This window comes from Thermobia domestica, unplaced genomic scaffold (assembly GCF_964235325.1).
Source record: "Thermobia domestica unplaced genomic scaffold, izTheDome1.hap1.1 HAP1_SCAFFOLD_633, whole genome shotgun sequence".
NCBI classification, from domain to species: Eukaryota; Metazoa; Arthropoda; class Insecta; order Zygentoma; family Lepismatidae; genus Thermobia; species Thermobia domestica.
This window is the reverse complement of record NW_027656343.1, coordinates 3,995-28,729: the sequence shown is the minus strand read 5'-3', so window position 1 is coordinate 28,729 and position 24,735 is coordinate 3,995. Positions and strand designations below refer to the sequence as shown.

General features: G+C 34.9%; 1 protein-coding gene across 1 annotated transcript; it reads left to right on the top strand.

Annotated features, from left to right (window-relative positions):
• Positions 1-6,071: 6,071 nt before the first annotated feature.
• On the top strand, positions 6,072-14,939 carry LOC145677125 (uncharacterized). The gene is made up of 2 exons (XM_081747771.1): positions 6,072-6,439; positions 14,797-14,939. The coding sequence occupies exons 1-2, from the start codon at positions 6,184-6,186 to the stop codon at positions 14,847-14,849; spliced, it is 309 nt and encodes a 102-aa protein (XP_081603897.1). The 5' UTR covers positions 6,072-6,183; the 3' UTR covers positions 14,850-14,939.
• Positions 14,940-24,735: the final 9,796 nt, after the last annotated feature.

The window sequence follows — 24,735 nt, the reverse complement described above, 5'->3', positions numbered from 1 at the left end:
TTTTGCAATTTATGGCATTTCAATAATCTGTGCCGTCTTGATTTTCTTTCATGTGTGTCAGGGGTAGCCTCCCCAGTTTGGGAACCACTGGAGTGTTGGATCTGTTAAAAAATATAAACAGATTACGAAACGTTGTGATTTAGGCATATCTTATAAATAGTAAAGCGTGGGCACCCATTAAAAAATAAAGGTCATCACCTATGTTGTACACTATCATCACACTTACACAAAGTTAAACTATATTACATTTAGAAATATACATTGTATCTCCGTTACTATTGGCGCATTGTAGAATTTATTATCCCTTATATCCATAGTAAAATTTACCTACGAAAAGCTTCAGATTTCTTAAATGCAAGTCTTGCAAGACTCTTGCATGCAAGACCAAGACCAAGTCCAAGACTGGGTGTACAAGATCAAGACCAAGACCAAGAACAAGGATTCCAGTGCAAGACCAAGACCAAGACCACCCCGGTCTTGGTCTTGCATTTGCTCATCACTACTTATGGGTCCACGGTGTCCAACGTTGGTCCCATCTCATTATCACCTCCTGTCTTCTCGATATAAGTTATAGACATTTTGCCTAAAAAGGGCTCTGCCGTGGCCCCATGACAATGACTCTTCGTTCATTTTGCATTGAAATCGCTTATTTTTCTAAATAATATGAGTGCACAATGTCCAACGTTGCTTCCATCACTCTACAATTTCCCGTTCTCTCGATATAAATTGCTAACATTTTGTTTGTAAGGGAGATATGGCGTTACAATCATTCGTTTGAAGAAGAATTGAAAAAGATATTCCCTTGCCACAAACAACACCTATTATTATTATTATTATTATTATTATTATTATTATTATTATTATTATTATTATTATTATTATTATTATTTTACTTACCACTAATGTTGCCTACCTTTATTTGCACTGCAATATGTTACTAAAAAGCAAATCAAATAACACTCCTCGCCATTCAGGCCCCAAACTCGAAATACATGATGTACAGTTCTCTGTGTTAGAGGAAAGCACATTTATTATTATTTTTTCAAGTAACACGTTTCAGAAGTTACTTCACTCTCAATGTGTAATTCCATATCATCACTAATAATCATCTTGTTCCGAAAGGAAATTAACCCTCCTCCTGCCAAAAAACAAGCCTAGCGTAGCGAAAGGGCGTGAAAAACTTTCTGAATACCTACTTATGGGCGAAATTTTGTTCCCTTTGAAGTTTTTAAGAGTTTGAAGGGGCATCATTTTGAACATTTTCATCTGATTATTTTGGTTAACGAACTCATCAAGATATTTCAACAATTAATGTTTGTGCCAAGTTTAATCTCAATCCGCTGAAAATTAGGGTGGTTAATGCATTCACAAATAGCGTTATATATATATACAGATAGATAGATAAATAGACACAGAGGAAGAGAGAAAAAGTGTTTTGCTCCCTTCTCGCACCTGTAGTGCGCCAGAGCTTAACCGGGCCCCTTTGCAAAACTTATTGAGCAGCCTAACCTAAACAGAAACCTCTTACTTGCTAACGTAGAAACGTGGTCGGGAGGTGTAAGGCATGTAAAAATTGTATTTTTAATAACTATGAGTATGGATTCGAACATTCCACTTCCATGTTTTTCTTTTTACTTTTTGCAGCTACATCGGAACGTTCAAATTTTATTCTTTACTATTTGCAAATGGCGTTTACATTCAAAATATGAGGAATTTTGCTGGCATTTGTTCGGATTTTCTTCTCTTTCAAAATTAAGACAAGAATAAAAGCAATACGCAAAGACAAAAAGTATTATCAGTACTAAACATTACCAATAATAATTGCTACGAAAAACTAAATACGACCTCTTTTGCCATCTCTCAAGAGCTGCATGTATTATTAACAAAAATTTTTAAAAACGTACCCACCGAAGATTCGAACTGGCGACCTTTGCATTTGTAAACCAGCACCTTAACCACTACACCAAGATCACGGCGTGGTGAATGTTTTGTTGTCGGCGCATTTGTTGTATTCATGTTTTGTTCCCACTTCGACAATTTGTATTCTTTTTTCTAAGTTTAACAGCTGTTTCTGGCTTTCTCTTTTTGTGTCGTCCTTTATTTACACTATGCACTATTCGTATTCACAGCTTGTGCCCCTCTGCAGTGTCTTATTCAGATTGAACTTTTCTTTTTGCCCCTCAGTAAACATTTGATTTATTTAATTCTCATACTTTCCACGGATATAGCGCAGGAATGCCAGACTCGAAAAATAGGTGTACATTTACTTTCCTGACAGATAATACATAAAAGTACCTACAAACAGGTTTCTCACTTTCTCAGCTTTCTGAAGACTTGATTCCGTTATGCTCTGAAAGCCTCATGATATTCGTAAGAGATCACCAAAAACCAATAAATTTATTTGTTCACGAATTATTGTCATAATGATTTGTTTTGTTTGTGCATGTCCATAACAAAGGTTAAATGATGGCACCAGAAAGTTCACTGATTATCTTCTGATATATTCTGCTCCCTTGTTTTTTTTTTTTTTTTTTTTTTGAGTACTGTGCATCTATTGTGTGCAAATGTATAATATGCATGCTTATACACTTAGGTATATAGCATGAAGACGTCAAGAGCGAAAATCACGCACACGACTGCAAGATGCCCAGAAGTGTTTTTTTATTAATATTACTATATCTAGTTCAATTTAAAGCAAAGGGAATTTGAGGAACTGAGCTCGGGTGTAATCCTAGGAGTAGGCGAGAAGACAATGATAGGTTTATGTGGAAAATAACAAGAGTTTGAGAAACACACCCATACCCTATGGTAGGCGGTCTCAACAAGTAGCTTTGAGTCACAATCGCGTAGGAATGGATCGCTCTGCATAAAACCGTTTATATGATATCAGATGACACATGCCTAAAATGAAGAAGGAGTCCAGTATTTGGACATTTCCAGGTGAAATCAGTCACGTCACAAGAAAAGACTATGCAGAATACTTAATCACTGAGCTGACACAGCTGAAAAGTAATAGTGAAGAACTGACACAGCAAATACGAACACTATGTACAAAGTAATCTTCACAGAAGGAGCAATTGTGGACTGTCAAGGATGAAGTGCTTTTCATTCTTTTCGGAGGTGCTGTTACAGGCTTACAACCTGAAACATGTCAAGCTAGAAAGGAACAGCAATATTAAGAGAAATTACTTAAGTCACTTGTAACCATAGAAACGGTTCACTGCTTCTAATTGTAATCAAAACTAGCTTGTAGTGGCCACCTTTAACAAATTAGTATTTTTCGTCATCTTACACGCGTATACCCACCACAGCTAACGTGCCTCTTCTCTATGGACACACACGAGTTGGTGAATATCACCCTAGTAATATATGTAACAGTTCTAAGATATTTGCATCAAATTTTGCCGTTTTTAATAGACGTCAGTCTGTCTCCTCTCTCTGACTCGAATTTCTGAAGAGGTACTCGAACTTACATGTGAATTCACGCATGGAATTTCGAGAAATAGGCAGGAAGAAAAGTCGTGTGTGTGGCAATGTTACATGCAAAATTAAAAAAAAGGAAGGACATGCAAATATTGTGAACATACATATTTAAGCGCAAATGTTGACAAAATGGTGGGTATCTGTGTTCTGGCAGTTGCCCAACCTAATTCGTTTATAACATTTAGAAATTTAATCCACCTTATACAAAGTAGTTTTGACAAATGATTAGCGTCATGCTAAACGCCCGACATCTGAAGGATGCATATGTAAGTCGAACGCTTTAGTATGGTACTAATCACAAACGAGAAGGACTCTGCATATGGCCCAGTTTTCTTTATCATCTCTGACGAGAATGATCATTTCTAATTCATTTTCGTACTCATTGATAATTAAATTGCATCAAAGTGTTGCAAATCACTCATCTTCTGCTCCAACTGATATTTGATTCTTAAATCTGCGCCTTCGTTTGTCTTTTAACAATTCATTTACATGAAGGAGGTTAATGCCAGCAGCCCACCCCGTTTTTTCCACACTGACCTAACACTAATTCGAGCTTACTACGACACACTGGCCCGCCAGACTGATCATCACTCAGCACTTATAACGAGGAATTTAACTGCTAGTGTTTCGAAGGATAGATGGCGTTGTCGGCGAAAAACGCGTTTTAGACGGGAATGACTTATCATACAGTGTTACTGTCCTGTATATGTATACCAAGTTTTATACCGATCATCGCGTTCTAACCGAAACATGTCCCTTGTTAGAAAAAATCATATGACAAGTTATATAAAATACAGTCAACGAATTTTAATTTTTGTAACCTCCAAATTGTTTAAAACCTAGAAGTATATCATAATAAATGAAAATAAAGTAATTTGTCATACTTTTCTTATAATTTGGAAAATAAAATAAAGAAATGGAAATAAATTCCTTCCCGGAAATTGATATGCAAGAGAACAACCGGGGAATATTCCCGCTTTTTATTTTCCTTTCCACCGTAAATATTCCCACTGCCTATCACTACTCTTGAATGAGTTGACATTGGTAAAAGTTAACATTTTACAAATAGAATAAACGAAAAAAATAACTAGTGCAATTTAATTTACGGTGGAAAACAATAATGATATCAAAACAAAAGTACAAAGAAAACACACCAACCACTATTCGTTCATTGTTATGCATATTATTATTATTATTATTATAATTAATAATAATAATAATAATAATAATAATAATAATAATAATAATAATAATATATAAAGTCAGCGGTAGCTCATGCCTTCAGCAAGTATACAACAGTGGCTTAAAACACATTATAAATTTCCAATGGTCTTTATTAGGTCGGGCTTTATATTTGTGAAGAAGAAGAAGAAGAACTAATTTTTTCAATAAGCAATTACTCTGTATCATATTAAAACCTGATCGTATATTTGATTGCAAGTACCGTCTATAATTGCCGGGAGAGTATCCATGAAATATCGAGTAGAGTGGCCGTTATGGCGAGTGCATCGTGCTTTGTGTGTCCTGTGATGACGAGAGTTGTGTGGGTTTTCTATACATATTTACTAAACTTTCACACTTTTTCTTTGCTTTACACGTTCATACATTCCCTCCTTTTTCTACACTTTTCCCAGTCATTTTATACTCCTTAATTTTCTCTACCTCTTGTTCTGTTGAACTTGGCCTTCAGCCCCCTTTATCTGTTCGAAATTCTCTCCTTATTCTGATCTTTTCCTATTGTACCATACTTCTTTCCAAAAAATCACAGAAGAAACAATTAAAGAGAAAGCGCAGGAAAAGTGGTATGAAGTAGGTGTCAAGAAGAGCAGTTTGAAAGGAATATACACATATAAAAAGCGTTATGAGAAAATAAATTATATGAACAATGATTTACGAAGCATTTTTATTTTCAAAGCCAGGTCAGAGTGCCTTGAAACAGGGGTAAGATTGAAAAAAATAAAGAAATGAACGAAAAATGTCAATTATGTTTTAAAGAAGATGAAACATTAGAACACTTATTGGTAAAATGTGAAGAAAAATGGAAATGAATCGATTAAATGAAAAAGGGAAGAAATTTGCTTAAATTAACTTGGAGGCTAGGCTTTAATGTAAATGGAAGGGTACTAAGTGAGAAACAAATAGAAAAAAACAAAGAACTTCTTGAATTTTGGTGGAAAATAATGGAAAACTTTAAATGAAAAAAGAGCAGCACTTACTTTTTCTTTTTTTCAGGAACCAAACTCCCGAAGAGAAGGAAGGAAAATACCTTCAACCTGAACCTGAAATTTGACTTTTTCCCGATTGCGACACTTCTTTTTTCACGTATTTTCGCTTTATCATACTTACTACTTTCTATCTGTTTTATGACTTTGTACACACCTTGTTACTTTTTTATCATTTTTCAACTATTCTAATCTTTACATTTTACACGTTTAATTATGTTTCTAAATTGCCGATATTCTTGTTCAATACAGTGATAATGATACTATGCAAAATTTTGTAATGCTTACTACAAACAAACAATCAATTGCCGAGAGATGAGTAGTGGTTGATGAAGAAGAATAAGAGGAAGAAGAAGAAGATTGGATTATAAAGTTGCTCTTGTGAACGTACTTGTAAATCATTTCATTAACACTGGCAGCGTAAAATATAAGGGGAGTATAAGAATAGTGTTAAATTCTTATTATATTTCAATTGACAATGGCTGGTAAGGCGTCTGTTAAGTTGGAATTGATGTGCAAAGAAGAAATTGCTTATGACTTACCTAGTGATGATCCGCTCGAAGGGAGAGGGTGGACATACGAACTAATGAATGACAACAAAAAGTTAATATTATCTACCACGGAAGGAGAGGTATCAGTGGACAAGGATACAGCAATGTGCTCTTTGGATGTGAAACTAAACGTTGATAGGGTGAAACCAGAATTAGCACTAGAAAAAGATCCTGAATTTGAAAGTAATATATTCATTCATATTTTCATATTCATATTTATTTGCCTGTTCATAGCTTACAAATGAGGACAATCCTCAATTAAGCATTACAGTTGTCAGATATGATTTACATTCTCTATATATTATCAGTAAGATAAGTTTCCACAGAGTAATAGCTTTTTTCTAACAATAATTCTAACAGAGTATTTCTGAATATCCGTTTTTCGTTAATGTTCTTATACTTTGCTGGTAATTTGTTATATAATTTTATACAATTCATATACACAGTTTTGCTAAAATTTGCATAATTCTGTTGGATAATATACATATTACAATTCTGCCTAGTATTGTATGAGTGAATCGTATTAGCTAAAGTAAATAAATCCTTGTGCTCGATTACATACATAATTGTGCGATATATATATAAACTAGGTAATGTCAATAATTTATATTTTTTAAAAATATTTTTACATGAGGATCGTTCAGGCATACTTAACATTATTCTAATAATTTTTTTCTGTATTCGGAATGTACTAGCATTTACTCTCGAATTCCCCCAAAATATAACACCATAGTTTATTATTGAAAAAACTTTGCTATAGTATAAGGACATGACAGCTTCCTTGCACAAACTACCTTGCAACCTACGGAATGCAAAGCAGAGTGAACTCAGTTTAGTATTAATGTATTCAACATGAGTATTCCATGTTAAATCTTCATTAACATATACTCCTAGAAATTTAATTGATGGTGTTTGACATAATTCTACAGTGTCTACAGTTATTGGTACAAGTTCATTTCTTTGGCCCGGGAATCGAAATTTGACAATGTTAGTTTTTCCTAAATTCATAGTTAATTTATTTATGTTTAACCAACTAATAATTTTTGTTAGCGTCTTTGTAGTGAGCCTTTCTGCTTCATTTACTGAGTCTCCACTGACAAGAACATTTATGTCATCAGCATACAATGTTGACTTCACACAGCCTAGACTATTAACCAAATCATTAATATATACAACAAACAAAAGAGGCCCCAATATTGATCCTTGTGGTACTTCTTTTGTTACTTTCATTAAAGATGATTTAAACATTGTTCTTCTGCCATTTACCTCTTTACAGATGCCAACAGTTTGACTACGTTCAGATAAATACGACTTTATCCAATTGTTTGCCACACCTCTGATGCCATAAGAATACAATTTTTCTAGCAAAATACCATGGTCTATAGAATCGAACGCCTTAGATAAATCAACAAAAATACCAATTACATGCTTTCCTTTATTTATATCCATTGCTATATCAGAGATGAAATTAAAGATTGCAGTGTTGGTTGACTTCTGGCTTTGAAACCCGTGTTGACTTGTGGATATTATATAGAAACGCTAAAAAAAAAATGTGGTTGAGGAGACCTGCGCGTCGTATTCTAATGACTCCCAACAATTAACAATAAAAAGTTTAAATTCAGTTCGGCCAGAAAGGTAATGTTCAATTCTTCATTAACTAATTGGCTCAGATTGATAATACGGTTACATGGTTTCGGAAATTTTGTTGGTTAAAAGCAATACTTCACGAGAAATATTTAGGTATGATAGATATCATGAACGTAAGTTAGTAGCCCACAATTTGGAAATGGCATGGCACACATAGACAAGCTGTATAACAAATAAAAATAATAACAAGATTGATACGATTCGTGCAATTCTTATGTAGTTCATATCTTTATAAAATAATTATTTCTTTATTATTGGTTACACATTTCTCACTAATTGTTTCACATATTTAAAATATGGGTGCTCGACGATATTGTTTTATTTATATAGAGACTTATGTAAAATAACAAATAATGAGAATGGTAATTATCCTAAAATTTTACAAATGTAAACCTGTAATGTATTATATTCGAACATAAACTATGGACGTTTGTGCTTTTATTTTGATTTAGCTCAAATGGGTCTAGCTTGATTCTTCCGGCGGGCTTCGATAAACATAAGTAAAATACAAGATAAAGAATATTTTAACCAACAATGGATGTTCATTATTTTTAGAAGTCCATACAACAGTCCATTTCATAGCTGCACTCATTTTTTCAAGGAAGTCGACTTTTTACATTCCAAGAATCTTTTTTAGGGTATGGACCTGCATTTCTCAATATGGGATCACTTTAGGGGCTTGGTGTACGTACATAATATATGAATTATTGTAAAAACAACGCTAATCAGCATGTGCTAGATGGCCGGTAAAAATGAGATTGCTATGCAGATTAGGGCATTACGCAGAATGTGGGTAAACAAGGATAGCGCAAAATTCTGTATTTAGGATGACTTACATGTCTTTCCTGTTGAATGTGTTCTTGTACGTTCCTAAGTATTTTATAGGTAACATGCTGAAATGCTTTCTTTGCTTGTATATTTGTGTTCCAAAGTAACACAGTACATTAGGGACGTAACTTCTTAATTATATGGATCCCTTCATTCCCAAACATTTTCATAGTTCCGTGGTATGATTTGCCACACTAAATTTTGATACTTCATTTCGTTTACAGTCGTTACTACCTACATTGACAAGGGATTACTTTGCACATCGGGCATTACTTCGCACAAAATATGAAGAAAGTTTCACAGTCCTCCGTCGGTAAAACCATGAACTGTATACACGAAGTTTCAACTACCCCCTACGATAGAACATGTAACTTTATTTTGGCTTTAATGTGGAGGTCAGAATCAGTTCTAATTACAGGGAGGGTTTGTTGTTGAAGTGGCGCGGAAAACAGTCACTGTAAGGACCGCCAAATTTTAAAAGAATTTCCATCAATGTTAAGTCAGCTTCCTTATATTATGCAACGTAACTAATAACCGTTTGAACATTTTAATACAAATAAATTAGCAAACGGCGGTTAAGCCCTACGGAGCGCCATTCTGTGCGTAATTATTTGACAACACAGGTTGTAAGTCATTCATTAAAAATACAGATTAATAAATTGGATCCTAAAACCAACAGTGCTGACAATCTCTTACAGTTGAAGCTTGCAGGGTCCCTGACGATTCGAATGAATCGCTTCTACCCTAAGACCTTACATACCACCCTAGTTGCATGCCTTCGGTATTCAAGTCATGACAAATCAGGGTTAATTTCCGAACCCCAATTGGGCTGTCAACATTCAGGCCTTGAGGAGGCATTTTAAGAAAATAAATATAATGAAGAGGACGACAAGAAATACACTTTGGGAGGAGATTTAATGCTACAGCCTCATATTTCAATTCATCAATTTTTGAATCATTAGTATTACTTCAGGCTCGTTCGTACCTACAAAATTGGTAGGTTTACAAATGTAACCTTTTAAAGAGCGACAGCTGATACTTATGTGTGGCTTACTAGCAATTGCACTTATCTTTATCGAGAATAAAGTCACATCCGTGAGCATTTGTCACAATAGTGAAACACAAGATAACAGTAATATTAACTTGTTCATTAAACATTATTGTTGTTCAGGGCCTACTCGTACGTAGCAATCTTAATATGTTCTCATAACAAACCTTAATTTTACCATATACTGCCTAACTGACGTAGGCACTCCGTACTATCGATACGTCATAGTATCCGGTGCTTATCGTAGTAAAGGGTGAAATCGTAAACGGGCTTCCCTTTTTCTTTTTCTCGAGATCGGTTTATGATTCCCGGCACAAGAATACAAGAGTTATTTTCAAATATCAAAAAGAATAACATTTAATTTACTTTCTCTAAATGCAAATCAAAACTCTAATTATTTTCTATAAATCCAAATCAAAACTAAATATTATACCAAAATCTAAAATCCGAACATCAATTTTATTACTATTATACTTTTCTCTAATTATGCCAAACATTAAAAATAAGAACAAAATTTTGAAATTTTAGTCAATTGTCGAATCTGCACATTAGCTGGGACCCAACCAGGCGTCGGACTGGTTTCATCACTTTAATTTTATAACGAAAGTATTGATGTGCTATATTTTATATATATTTTAACCTTCAACTTTTCTTAACTTATAATATCGCTTTCTCTAAAGTCAATTAACTTCAGTTATCATTAGTCACATTGAATGCACATTTACTTTTCATAGTAGACTGCATATGTATATCGAACAACGAACAAATCAAGGAGGAAATTTATCAAATTCAAGATTATTGTCAATTACTTTCAATATTATACTAAATTGTGTTAAACTTACAGTATTTTGACGGCGACTTGATCCTACATTACAACTTTCGCATATTTTCTCATTATACAATCACAACATCAGATGAAAAAGTTCACTATCTGAAGAGCACATTTTTTTAATTACCCAAAATTTTAACTTTATGATTAATTGTAGTTATTACTAGTACTTCTCTAATTATGTTCGTAATTATCTCTAATTGAGTAACATGTCTCTAAATGCTTGATTGTATGGGGACTGTTAATGTTAATATAAACATAAAGAAGAATGATTAAAAACTCAAGCAAAATTTAATAATAAAATTTTATTATGAAGTATGGTTCCCAAAACTGGAAAGACCTGAAAGAAAAATACAAAACTTAAACATCCTAATAAGAATTCGATACTGAAAGTCCGCATCCAAAACGGGATAGCCATACTTTTCAAAAGTGGTGCGGTATTATTACAATTCCAAAGTCGGAAATTGCGTTCTAAATCAATTACCTGTTTAAAATGTCCAATCCTCTCCTTCCTCTCCTTTCCACATTCATCTTTCATCTCCAAATACTGTAAGGAAACCATAAAACATGACATCTAAGTAAACGTACCTGATTGTAGAGCGATATTGATGGTTTGTTGCACTGGTGCGTCAGTAGCGGTGGGCACACACTTTGATTCTGATAAGTAACCTTCGAAATTCGGGGAAATAATGAAATAAATAAACAATAATCCTTTTTTCATAATCTAAAAGCCTAAAAGTTCAAATTTTGTATTTCTGATTTCTAATCTCTTCCGGGGTTTAACCCGAGGTGGGGTGAAGTTCACGCTTTTTTGTGCTAAGATTTTAATTTTCCATCTGTGCCGGTTACGCTTGTAAGCTGTAATTTAGCACGCTTATGTGTACTTTTCCAGTTAGTTTGTTTAATTTCGGAACTTTTCTCCTTTTTACAGCGTATTTACTAAACTTCCACGTAATGACACGCCTTCCTTTGCGACGTTTAGATTTACGCTGCATTGCGATACCTGCCATAAATTTCCTTTTAGGTTTGCGCTTACTATTACTATATTTTGCCATGTAGTTTACTATACAATGTTCGTACGTGTCTTCGCTTAAGCTTTTTAGTGCTCTTCGGAGTCGATGTATACTTCTTCCGCATGTTTGACTCGAAATAACCACGCCTACAGCTCGACTTTAATTTGCATGTAGTTCGTCTTTGATCGAGTTTAGTGCGTTCCGAATTACGCTTACCAAGGCACTTTCCTTTCATTCTCAACTTATTTCCTTCTGCACAGCTAATGTGTGGTTGTGCGTGCTGAGAATACGCTGTACGTGGAGGTCGACGCACATTGTTTTCATCATCAGCAATCAACATGTCTACATTTTGCGTAGCAATACACTTAAACTTTCTTTTTCTACAATTTCGCAATAGTGAAGTACTAGCTTGAAAATTCAAACATTTCGGCAAGTGAAAATTAATAAATGTTGCATCTGATGTACTGATATGATCACGTCTGCTCATTTTAATTCTACTGATTATGCTCCTCGAAATCGAGTTTACGTTAATAATGTATTACGAAAACTCAACTGGGTATCATTTGCCATCTTATTTTTCTTCCTAACTTTGGTGTTACATTTCGGTTCTTTAACGGAAATATACTTTCGACTGCGTGTGCTTTATTTGAAGTGTTACACTTGTATACGGTAAACATTTCCGACCGATATATTATGTACGAGACCTTCACTACGCAAAACAGAATTCGCTTGGCGGGTCTATTGTGAATTTTAAGTCGTTTCCTTCTACAATCTCAAAGCTGATAAAGTCGGAATGGATTTGCAGAACTAAAATGCAACTTACGTTAGCCATACACTCTTATAAAGACAAATTTGAATTTGTTAATTCGCGCAAAACCATTTGCCTGTGACACAAAACTGACAACACTGTAACTTCGTTATCACACAAAATCATCAATTGAACTCTCAAGCCTTCCCTGGCTTTTTCGAGAGGGCGGATACGCGCAACCTGAACGCTACCGCTTATCATGTGTAAACATCGGTATCCCTTGCCGGCAAAACAATTACATTAGAAAGAATTATTTACAGGTACGCGTAACGATTCTTCTTTTTTCGTATCTCTACACTGCACATTTCCTTTTCCTGACTGTAATCGACTTTCTGGTTTATTTGGCACATATCTTTCACAACTTGGGCTGGCTCGAATTCAAGACGGTTTCTTTTCCGCCTTGCACTCTTTTATTTTGTTGGTTTGCCTACACTCAAACTGTGCCGTTCGCATGTATTCATAGAACACAGTGAGACCTTTCTTTCATTCCGCTACTCTATTTTTAAACTCAGCAGTTACTGAATCAACATGATTGGCCGCGTTAACTAATTCAGAGAGTACTTCAGTTAAAGAGTTGTTGGCTACTTTGATATTATTACGTAAGCTGTCTGCTTTGGCATTCAATTCGCTCTTTCCGACGCTCCCAAATCGTTTCCGTTACAGGCTGTTGAATTTCACCTACTGATTCATGTATTTTTTGTCCATCCAATATTCATTACCATTTTTGAGCAATGGTTTATAATTGTTTCTCTAATTCCTCTGTCAACATTGCTTGAAATTGTTCTAAAACACTAGCCTCTATATTGATTTGAGTTACGAGCAACTAATTCAAAGTACAAAAATATAAATATCTGAGTTTAATACGAAAATAAGAAACATGCACTTAAAACATGAAACACTAAGAATTTTGATATTACTACCATTAACAACCAATCCTTGTTTTTGCAACTCAGGTTTCACTTTGCGAAGTGCTTCAATATAAAATTAACACAGATATAAACTAGTACCATATATAAAATATTTTCTATAACTATTCTATCAGGCTTTGATTCCATTTTGTACTAATACACAATAACACACTCAGCAAGGCCATGTGATAATATTTGAAAAACAGTATCACGTAACAGTTTCTACACAATGACTGTGTCTTCAGCAGACTTCCACTCCTACTGGTTGCTGGGAGTTGGTCATCACCTATATATACTGTCCGGAGATCAATTTTAATTAGGTTCTGCCCCTTGTTTAAAAAGTAACACTGGTCTGGCTTTCACTTTCACTTTTTAGCTGCACACGTGTCCAATTAAAGGTTTAATTTTTTCCGCTGGATGCGTCCTGTCCTCTAATTATCCTTATTTTCCTTGCTTCTCTTTCTTTCTTCTTCCTTTTTATTCCTTCTTCTTTAAGCAGAATCTTCTCTCACTCACGATAGTTTTGGTCTCGCCTCGATTCTCATCTCCAAAGCATGACTATAGTGTGAGTTAACCTTGTCCCGTCTCGAATTAAAATGTCTCAATCCGATTTTGTTTGGTTTGTTTTAGAATCGAGATGAGAAATTCGCCTTTTCATGGGCAACATTACACAAAACCGAAATATTTTTTTTTGCCTAATATCACGTTTCTGCTTGTGATATTTCACGTTTCTGCTAATTTTTAAATATTTCTCGAGATAATTGTTATTATTATTAGTATTACTCCTGAAAATTTGATAGTTGAAGTGCTGAAACAAACGAGTATTCACATATTTGAATGTAATGAAGCGTGTGTTATCGCCGGTCTATTTCCATCAAAATTCCTAAAGTAAAAAAAAAAAATGCTTGACGTGTATTTTTTCGAAGAACCTCGAGATTACTGGTCAAGCCCCTAGACCACTGAACCACAATCACAACGCTGTAAATGATTCGTCTTTAGTCTTGTTACTCTAAGTTTCTCTGCCTCAGCTTGGAAAGTTGTATGTAATTTTTTAATTGGATTCAAAATGCTTTCGTGTTCCTCTTATGATGATATAAGTGAATTATCTTCGGTACAGTTTCTAATAATACGTTGAGTTGTTCTTAAACCTTTGGATCGCAAGTTGGTTTTTTCTTCTCATACAGTGCATTTGTGTGAAGACAGCCGACAATACCTGGTCATAGACTTATGTCCGCCACGATATAAATGATAGTTTAATTTGATATAGTGAAACAAAATACAGCAACTTATTTTGAGACAATAGTGATATGGTACTCCATTTCATATTTCTACAATATTTAATGTAATAAAACATGTAATATAGCGTAACTTTATTATGTAATATAGCGAATGATTACATGTTTTCTTGCTACTTAATCATTATCTCCATTTACATTTCATTGTTTGTTGAATTTTACAGGCGCGAAAACATCTTTGCTTTCCACGGAGAAGGGAATAGTTTTACTACATTAAATAAAGCAATTTCTCATTCTTATGAGGAATCTGATACTTCGACGCAGTTTGGCAAAGGATATCACCGATCACGTTTGACAAAAAATATGGTGACACAGGAAAGTGAAAAGCGTCATACGTATCAAAATAGTGATAAACGCTCTAATCAATGCTCAACAATGTCATGTTGTGAGTTTATGCATTCAGGTGAAAAATCTCACATTTGTGAAGTATGTGGAAAGGAATTTAGAGGATGTTCAAGTTTGGCTACGCACATTGTAATTCATACAGGAGGAAAAGTTTACACATGCGAACAGTGTGGTAAGGCATTTACTTATCGTTCGAATTTAGTTAAACACCTGTTATGCCACACAGGAGAAAAACCTCACATGTGCCACGAGTGTGGTAAGGCATTTACTCAACGTTCGACTTTGGCTAATCACATGTTAATCCACACAGGAGAAAAACCTCACATGTGCCACGAGTGTGGTGTTGCATTTAACCATCGTTCACATTTGGCTACACACATGTTAATCCACAAAGGAGAAAAACCTCACACGTGCCAAGAGTGTGGTAAGGCATTTACTCATCGTTCGACTTTAGCTAATCACATGTTAATCCACGCAGGAGAAAAACCTCATATGTGCCACGAGTGTGGTAAGACATTTACTCGACGTTCACATTTGGCTACACACATGTTAATCCACAAAGGAGAAAAACCTCAGACGTGCCAAGAGTGTGGTAAGGCATTTACTCAACGTTCACATTTGGCTACACACATGTTAATCCACAAAGGAGGAAAACCTCACACGTGCCAAGAGTGTGGTAAGGGATTTACTCACCGTTCGATTTTGGCTAATCACATGTTAATCCACAAAGGAGAAAAACCTCACATGTGCCACGAGTGTGGTAAGACATTTACTCAACGTTCACATTTTGCTACACACATGTTAATTCACACAGGGGAAAAAGAGTAAACATGTCAAGAGTGTGGTAAGGCATTTAATCGAGGTTCCAGTTTGGCTGTACACATGTTACTTCTCAGAGAAACAAAATATCACACATGCTACGAGTGTGATGGCGAATTTAAATATCGTTTAAGTTTGGTTATACACATGTTAATCCATGGAGGAAAAAGAGGTCACTTATGCAAAGAGTGTGGTTAGAAGTTTAATCGAAGTTCAACTCTGGCTACATATGTTAATATGCATTAGTATGATCTGAGTGTGGTATGTCACTTAAGTTTGGCAAGAGACATGTTAATCCACACAGGAGTAAAACATCACACATGTCAAGAGTGTGGTAAGACATTTAATCTACGTTCGTAATTGGCTACACACATATGAATCCAAGGAGTAGCAAAATCTCACCTTGGAAAAATCCTGGAATAGAATTTATTCAAAGCTCACACGTGCTGAGCCACACAGGATCAAAACCTCACACGTGAGAAGTGTGGAAGACGATATAGTCAACGCTAAAACTTTGATATCCAGTTGAACACAAGTCAGTCACCAAAGAGATGCAAAGAGCTTAGCAAGGCATTTACTCAAGGTTCACATATTGCAAAGTAAACGATAATCCACAAAGGACAAAAATATCACACGTGCGGAGAGTTTATATGAGATGTCGTATTCTGTTGGAGGAATAGAGATAACATAATCTACGCTGTTATTTTTACGCGTGCTATGAAAAATGTACTATCCCAAATTGAGTGCTTGAGTAGAATAGTCGACAAGGGATTTCATTTGTGACTGACGTTATCCCATTTTTATTGTAGATCCATATCTAGGCTCAAGTTATAGTCACCAAAATGAGAAGCTATGTCACCTTCTGACAACATCTGGAAATGTTCGTGGCATCTTTCAACTAAACTTTGAGCACTGTTCCTATATAGACTGCAGAAACACCCGACGAAGAATGTTTTTGGACAGACTTACCTCTGCTCAAATAGTTTCACACTCACGTACGAGATCATTCTGTGCTCTGCTGCCCCGTTAATTTTAATACTACAAAAATCCGCCTTTATGGTCGCCGTCTTATTTCTATGTAGAGAATTGGTTGAGAAACGACATTCCACTGTTCCTTATTGATATTTTCAGACATGTTTCGCTCACCACTAAAAAGCCATATTTACGGCACAGTCTGTAAAATTGTTTGTAACACTTTGTACATTTTTGTAGTATAGGTTAAAGGTGGTTTTGTGTTCACTGCACTTTTGAGCAGCATTCTACTGTACATCACCACATTAAACGCAGAATATAAAACATCTGATTTGGCACACTTCTCTAGCGTGGGATCACGTTGTCCAAGTCACTCTCACTCTTTTCTTGCCATCTGAGTTTAACATTGTAAATTATTTTAATTGAGTGTTCTCTACCAATAATTGATAACGATATTTCACTGCATCTCCAACTGTCAAACGGAGACTCTAGCCGTTGCCTTACTAGTGGGTTCAAATAAAAATGATAAAGCATAAAGATAGCACAAATATTTTTCCCGAAGTAGTAGCTCGAACTTTAACTTTTCTGCGGTTTGATGCCGACATTTTGTATTTTATGCATAGGCGATCCTAAGTACATACAAAGATTTGTTACTGTCAAACTTAACATACAGATTTACAGTGTGGATAGCTTCATTGTTCAAAATCTATAAAAAAACTGTTGACCTTCTAACCACAAGTTTTCCACATACCTTTCATTGTCCGATTATCTAGTCCCACTCTGGAGCTATACCAATGCATAACTTGTCAATATTACAGTAATATATCGAAAAAGTAAATCTCACCTATATCAACAAACGCTTCCAAACTCAGCACCCTTTATACATGCAATATATACTACCTCACTTTAGACCCCACACCAAATCGCTATCAGCATACTCCTTGTCCCTAATGTTTACGCTCTGCCAGTACACTTTACCCTCGTGAGATTCATTATTCTAACCCTTATAGTGGTAAGGTGAAAAAAATTTATGAATGGTAACATTATGCCTCCTGGACCCAGGAACATTTTTTGTCTGATAAGATGTGAACTAGGATTTAAATTTGTATTATATTTACAATATTAAGTACAAACACCAGACAGTGGATACGCTTTAAGCGAAACTATACACTTTTATTAAGGCAATACCTTTCTTGTTAAAATTAAGTTCGAAAATTATGTGACTATTTTATTGCTTACATATCGGTACTGAAAATAAAATATTTATTAACTAGAAAGAAGTAAACCAGGATTTCTCCTAATAGCGGTATATTCACGTTTCAATTCTACAGCAGTCTCCACACATCATTTTTGCGTGACTTAGGCAAATTCACATACAACAATTTTGGCAAAATATCTGGCCTTACTGTGTTTATACATGTAACATCGTCCTGGCTTTCCTATATGATTAGGTACAGAAGCATACCTTAGAGTCAATCCGAAAAAGCTTGCTGTGTTCGCTAAATGTGTAATATTACTATTAGTCGGTTCTACATTTTAGAAGTGATAAAATCACGTTATTTGCCATCGTGTAGTATTTCTTTCTTCGTCATATTCAGTAGGTATCTGGTCTACTATGTAAACCCCACCTTTAGTATCGTTGTGAAATGTGACGATCTCTGGCTTCCTGTTATCTCTGGAACTCTCATCTAATTTGACGTCATTGGGCATACTTAAGATCAGCACTAAACACAGATTTTTCTTAGATGCATACGGACCAATGGCCCACACAGCAAGGATTATTTCCTCAATCAAAAGAAAATATTTTCCTTGGTTTCCAAAGGGTTTTCATTCTCTGGAGATTTCCATGCTGGTTTCCCCAATGTATTCCGAATATTTCCCGAAAATAATTTTCCAAAAATGTTTGTAAAACATTTCAGAAATTACCGAGCGTACATTTTGAGAATGCTAGCCGGAAAGTGAATTCAGGAAAATATTCACGAAATATATTAGAAATGTTGTTTTGGAAGTAATGTAATATGTTTTCACTGTTGAGAAGGGAAATGTTTTCGAAATGATAATAAAAATGTTTTCCATATATGATATGGAAAACAATGAAACGAAATATATTCCATATATTTAAAAACTGTTTTCTAATACGTTATTTGCAATATTTTCTATTTTTACGAGAAAACATATTGAATCTATATTTTTAAAAAGGTTTAGAATATTTTAAAAATAAATTCTTTCGTGGTATAAGAAATATTTTTCAGAAATGTTTTAAAAAGGTTTACCTAATTTTTACAAAAGTATTTTGGTAATCTTCTCTTATAGCTTAAATAAAATATTTTCGTACAATATTTCAGTATTATTTCCAGAATATTTTATCGAATTTTGAATATAAATCTTCAAAACAGGGAAAATTAAACACATTAAAAATGAATAGATAATGTTTTCCGTTATGTTTTGGAAAATATTTTGTGTTTTTAGTTACCAAGATTTTCTGATATGTTATAGAAACATTTTTACATTGTTTTCAGAGTATACTCTTCCGTTACTGGAGAAAATATATTCCTCGTTATATCTGAGAAATATCCCAAATATTTAACGGAAATATTTTTTAAAGAAATGTTTAGAAAACATTTTATGAAGTAAAGGAAGTATATTTTTTAGAAAGTTAGAAGCAAAATAATGTATAAATTAATTATTTGCTGAGCAAAACTGTATATACGATTGTACAGTTATATTGTATCACATAGTGTCTGATGAAGCCAAAGAGTTAGTTGTGAGGAACATAAAATAAATAAAACGTAAGTACCAGAAAATAGAGGCAAGTCAGACATCTTCATTTGTAACACATTTGTTTAGAACTATAGTTAGATGTCACGAGCAAGCCCTCTAAACATGTTCCATCCTTTAATTTTATCCGTGTAAGAATTCCTGATTTCAGGAGAAAATTTCCATTAACTATGGCATATAAGAAGTTCTACACTCTTATACTTTGTTTATGTATGTGAGATCACATGAGAAACCAAGATACAATGGTAATAGGTTTTCTTAAAGAAAATTTCTTCCAGGGGCAAAATCTAAGTGTGAAGGTGCTGAACTGGGACTTTAATTGCGTCCCTTGTGCAAAAATAAAAAGTAATCGCAATTGTTATTTATTTTAGTTCTTGGGGGAGGGGAGATGGAAGCGAACCCTCGGAAGGATCTCTGAAAAAATGAAAGACTGGATTCTAACCGCCACTTTTTGGTATATTACACAAAGTAAAGTTGTAGTTACATTGTTCCAATTCACAAGAAAGGCGACAAAACTGACTGTAATAATTATCGAGGCATTTCTCTTCTGTCAACATCCTATAAAATCCTTTCAAATATTCTATTACCAAGATTGACCCCATACGCAGATGAAATTATTGGAGATTATCAGTGCGGATTTAGACGAAATCGATCAACAATCGACCAAATATTTACCATTCGCCAAATACTCGAAAGAAAGTGGGAATACAATACCCCGGTACATCAACTATTTATTGATTTTAGAAAGGCGTACGACTCAGTTAGGAGAGAAACATTATACAACGTTCTTACAGAACTTGGAATACCGAGAAAGCTAATTAGATTAATTAAGATATATTTAAGTGAATCCCAAAGTAAAGTCCGGGTAGGAAAATTTTTGTCCACGAGCTTTCACGTCGAAAATGGCCTGAAACAAGGACATGCGTTGTCGCCATTATTATTTAACGTTATGCTGGAATACGCCATAAGGAAAATCAAAGATAGCAACCAGGGCCTAGAGTTGAACGGTATTCACCAGGTTATGGCATATGCTAATGATGTAAATTTAATAGGGGATGATAGGAGAACAGTAAAAATAAATGCAGAGATCTTATTAAATGCTTGCAGGGACATGGGTTTAGAAGTAAATGCAGAGAAAACTAAATGCATGGAAGTGCGTCGGGACCGTAATACGGCAAATTGTGGAGGCGTTAACATATTAAATAATACTTTTGATAAAGTGGATATTTTCAAATATTTAGGATCAATATTAACAGACGAAAATCATATTCACGAAGAAATTAAATGTCGACTAAAAGCAGAGAATTCGTGTTAATATTCGGTTCAAAATCTCTTGTCGTCGCGAATTCTGTCGAGGAATTTGAAGCTTAAAATATATAAAACGATAATCTTGCCTTTGTTCTGTATAGTTGTGAAACATGGTCGCTTACCTTGAGGGAAGAACATAGACTAAAAGTATTTGAGAACAAGACCCTGAGACGAATATTTGGACCCAAGAGGAACGGGAATGGGGAATGGCGGAAACTTCATAACGAGGAACTACATAATTTATACGATTTACCCAACATTATTTGGGTCGTCAAGTCTAGAAGGCTTAGGTGGGCAGGTCGTGTGGCTAGAATGGAAGAAAGTTGAAACGTTTTCAAAGTCTTGACTTGAGGACCACTCGGAAAACGAGCATTAGGAGTACCAAGCCGCAGATGGGAGGACAATATTAAGATGGATCTCGCAGAGATAGGAATACAAAGTAGAAACTGGATCCAACTGACTAACGATAGAAGTCAGTGTAGAGCTTTTGTGAACGCGCCGTTGAACCTACGGGTTCCATAGACTATAGAGTTAGTTAGTTTTTTAAGGTTGTAGTTATATGTAAATAATATTTGGTTTTCGTCAGGGCTTTCATTCTGCAGGAGAGGGGGATAATAATACCTGGAGAATATTTTCTGCTATCAAGGTATTGCAGGTGATTGCATTTCTTCCATTGTAACTTGGTAAAGCTAGTTTCATTATATGTAAGGATTAACATAGCCTGAAAAGCTTAAATTTCCATGACTAGTTTTCTCTGTACCCATGCTACTCATTTTTCGGTCTGCGGTACACTGTGTTCCGAAATTTTCGACGAATCAGAAGATAAGTGTACCAAAGATATATATAATGTATGTGTGCTTATTTGAGACATGGATCTACAGTTTAATGTGGGATAACAACTAAATGAGCTCCCAGCGGAAATCGAACCATGGTCTCTCGCGCTCAAGGCGTATGTGCTAACCATACAGACGCGAGGAAATTCATATAAGCACACACACACACACACACACACATATATATATATATATATATATATATATATATATATATATATATATTGTTGAGTTAATATTGAGTTTAACGTTCCTTTTAGGAGCGGGGCATGGACCTACTGATCAGTGTTCTAGGGATGCGCACGAAACGAGTCGAGACAGGAATTTCCTGACAAAATTCGAGTCGAGACACGGCTCTTCCAATAGAAAAATATGTTTTTCGAGTCGAGACATCACTTTTACAGAATATTTTCGAGACGAGACAGCCATAAATCTTGTCTCGTGCGCATCCCTACAGTGTTCGTTGTTTGAGTGAAATTTTCCTAATCTACGGAAATTTCATAGGTAAATTTAACAAAAGGGGAAATTTTCGATAAAACGTGAAAAATCCAGGGAAATTCTCAAATATCAATGTTTAAATTTTTCTTTGTTCTTCAGAAGTAGACCAATACAATAGATATAGATTTTGTGTGCTGAAAGTAGCATAATTTGTAACCATTGTTGGCTGAATGGGGGAGTCACGGTTTCACAGTGGTAGAGCGCCTATCTCTGGTTCGTGGGGTCCCTTTTTACATCCTCAGCCAAGTAAGCTTGTTGTAAACAAAAACGTATCCGTGGGTTGTCTCGGGGTACCCTCGTTTTGTTTTACTTTCTCATTCCACCAATTCTTCTACTAACTTTCACTTGCTTTAATCCTCGTCTCTCTCAGCCTAAAGGCATAATCGTGGGACGTTAAACCGAAAGATTTCATTTCATTTTGTTGGCTTGGTGTATTTCGGTGTATATTTTTTTTAAAACTGCGTGAAAAATACATGAAAAAATAGAAGCAAAAAGCAAATGAATAAAACAAATGCGGTAAGTAGTTCCTTTAATATAGCTAAATTAATCTTACTACATAACTTCTGTCATAGGTATTGGACACTCAAAAACCAGGGAAAATTCATAAGAAAAGGAAAATTTTTGTCACACGAGGGAAATTTTCTTAAAGAAACCTACTGATTAACGTGGAATCCTAACTAAATGGGCTCCCGCTAGGAATCGAACTCGGCCTTAGTAGCACACTTACGTCATAACAACGTCAAATGTTGGTCATGAAATTACATCAGGCAAAGAAATATAACGTCATTTGTTATGCTAAATAATGATAACAAAAATGACGACGTTAAGATACATGTGGATGTTTTTTACACTTAATTCTATTACATGTAGTTTGCAGCACCAGGGAGTAAGTATTTCAACTTCAGTCAGTGATACCAGTTGACGGGAAATTTCCCGTAAAACGTAAAATTCTGAGCACTGACGGGAATGCGGATATTTTTTTAAATAGGCTGAAAACGGGAAATTCTTGCATTTTCAACTTTTCTAGGCGTACAACAACCTAGCCTGCAACATTGAGCTTTCTTGATAAAAGCAGGGATAAAAGTGCGGGAATGCGGGTTGACGCCGTCCCCCCACCTCGAAAATATATATACGGCGTCCCCTCAATTCCTAAAAAAATTACAATGGGCAAAGATAGGCAGGGGGAACGGCGTGACGTCATGCCCCCACACAGCAATGAAATATTTTCAAAACGTTTCTAAAACGTGCCATCATTTTCCTTCAGAAATGTATCCTACTTCCCATAAGGAAATATATTCCATATGTTGTTGAAAACATTTTCCAAATAATACTGTAAACATTCTCTGAATATACTCAAAAACGTTTTAGAAATATTTTATACGCCGTTAGAGAAGTTTTCCAAAAAATATTTCCTGTACGATTTCCAAACATTACTGAAAATGTATTTGAAACGTTTTATACAATGTTAACGGAATGGTTTTTAAAATGTTTCTCATGGAATATTTTTAAATTATTTATCAGTAACACAGACAATATTTTCCTACATATGCCAAAATATATTTAGTGAATATTTTTTGTACATCTCAGAAAATATTTAGAGAATAGTTTCTGTGTATGACAAAATATTTAGGGAATATTTTCTGTACATGATAAAATATTTGGGGAATATTTTCTGTACATGATAAAACCCGAAGCCCATAGGCCAACTCGGTTACTATTGCAGATACGGAAACAAGGTAAGATATAGAAGGAAATTTTTATAATGCAGCAAGTTTTGTATTTATATTAGTATACCGCCCAATAGTAACGAGAAGTACAACGCTGCCACTGTTGGATAACACTGAATGAAAGAAAGTGTGGTTTGAAATTATTTGGACCAAAGGGAACGGAAAGACACAATGAAAAATATAGTGCAAGACCCAATTTCGCTTCCTTCGTTTCTGCCCCCCCCAACACCGTGGTTGCTACGCCACTGGCGTAGATATTGCATTTGCATGTTTATCCTTCACTGTGTGTCCTTTCAATTCTTCTCGGTGTAGCTAATTTTAAACCACACATTCTTTTATTCGTGTAGCCCAACATGATGTATGGTAATGCATTTTCTTTATTGAGCGGTATACTAGTACAAAAACAAAAGTGTTGCTGGAATTTAAAAATGTCCTTACATATCTTACCTTGTTTTCATATCTGCAATAGTAACCGAGTTGGCCTATGGGCTCCGGCCTTTTGCGTCACTCTCTCTATATATAATGGCTTCTTGCTGGGAACAAATAACGGGTCGAAAACAAGGCGGCCAAACTGTGACATAGCAACTGGAAGAAAACATAATATTCTTCTATCCAATTTTACCTGCTTAGACGCCTTTGACTCACTCTGTCTTCATGACGAGAAACCATTGCGGCCCACAGACTCAGACAAAAAAAAATTAAAAATTAATAATAATAATCAGTGCAAATTGTAACTACATAATGTTAGCTTGTTCTCATAATTTTAAGCATTATTTTTACTCAAAGTCTTATTTACACAAATGGATTCTGGGTGTTCCACTGG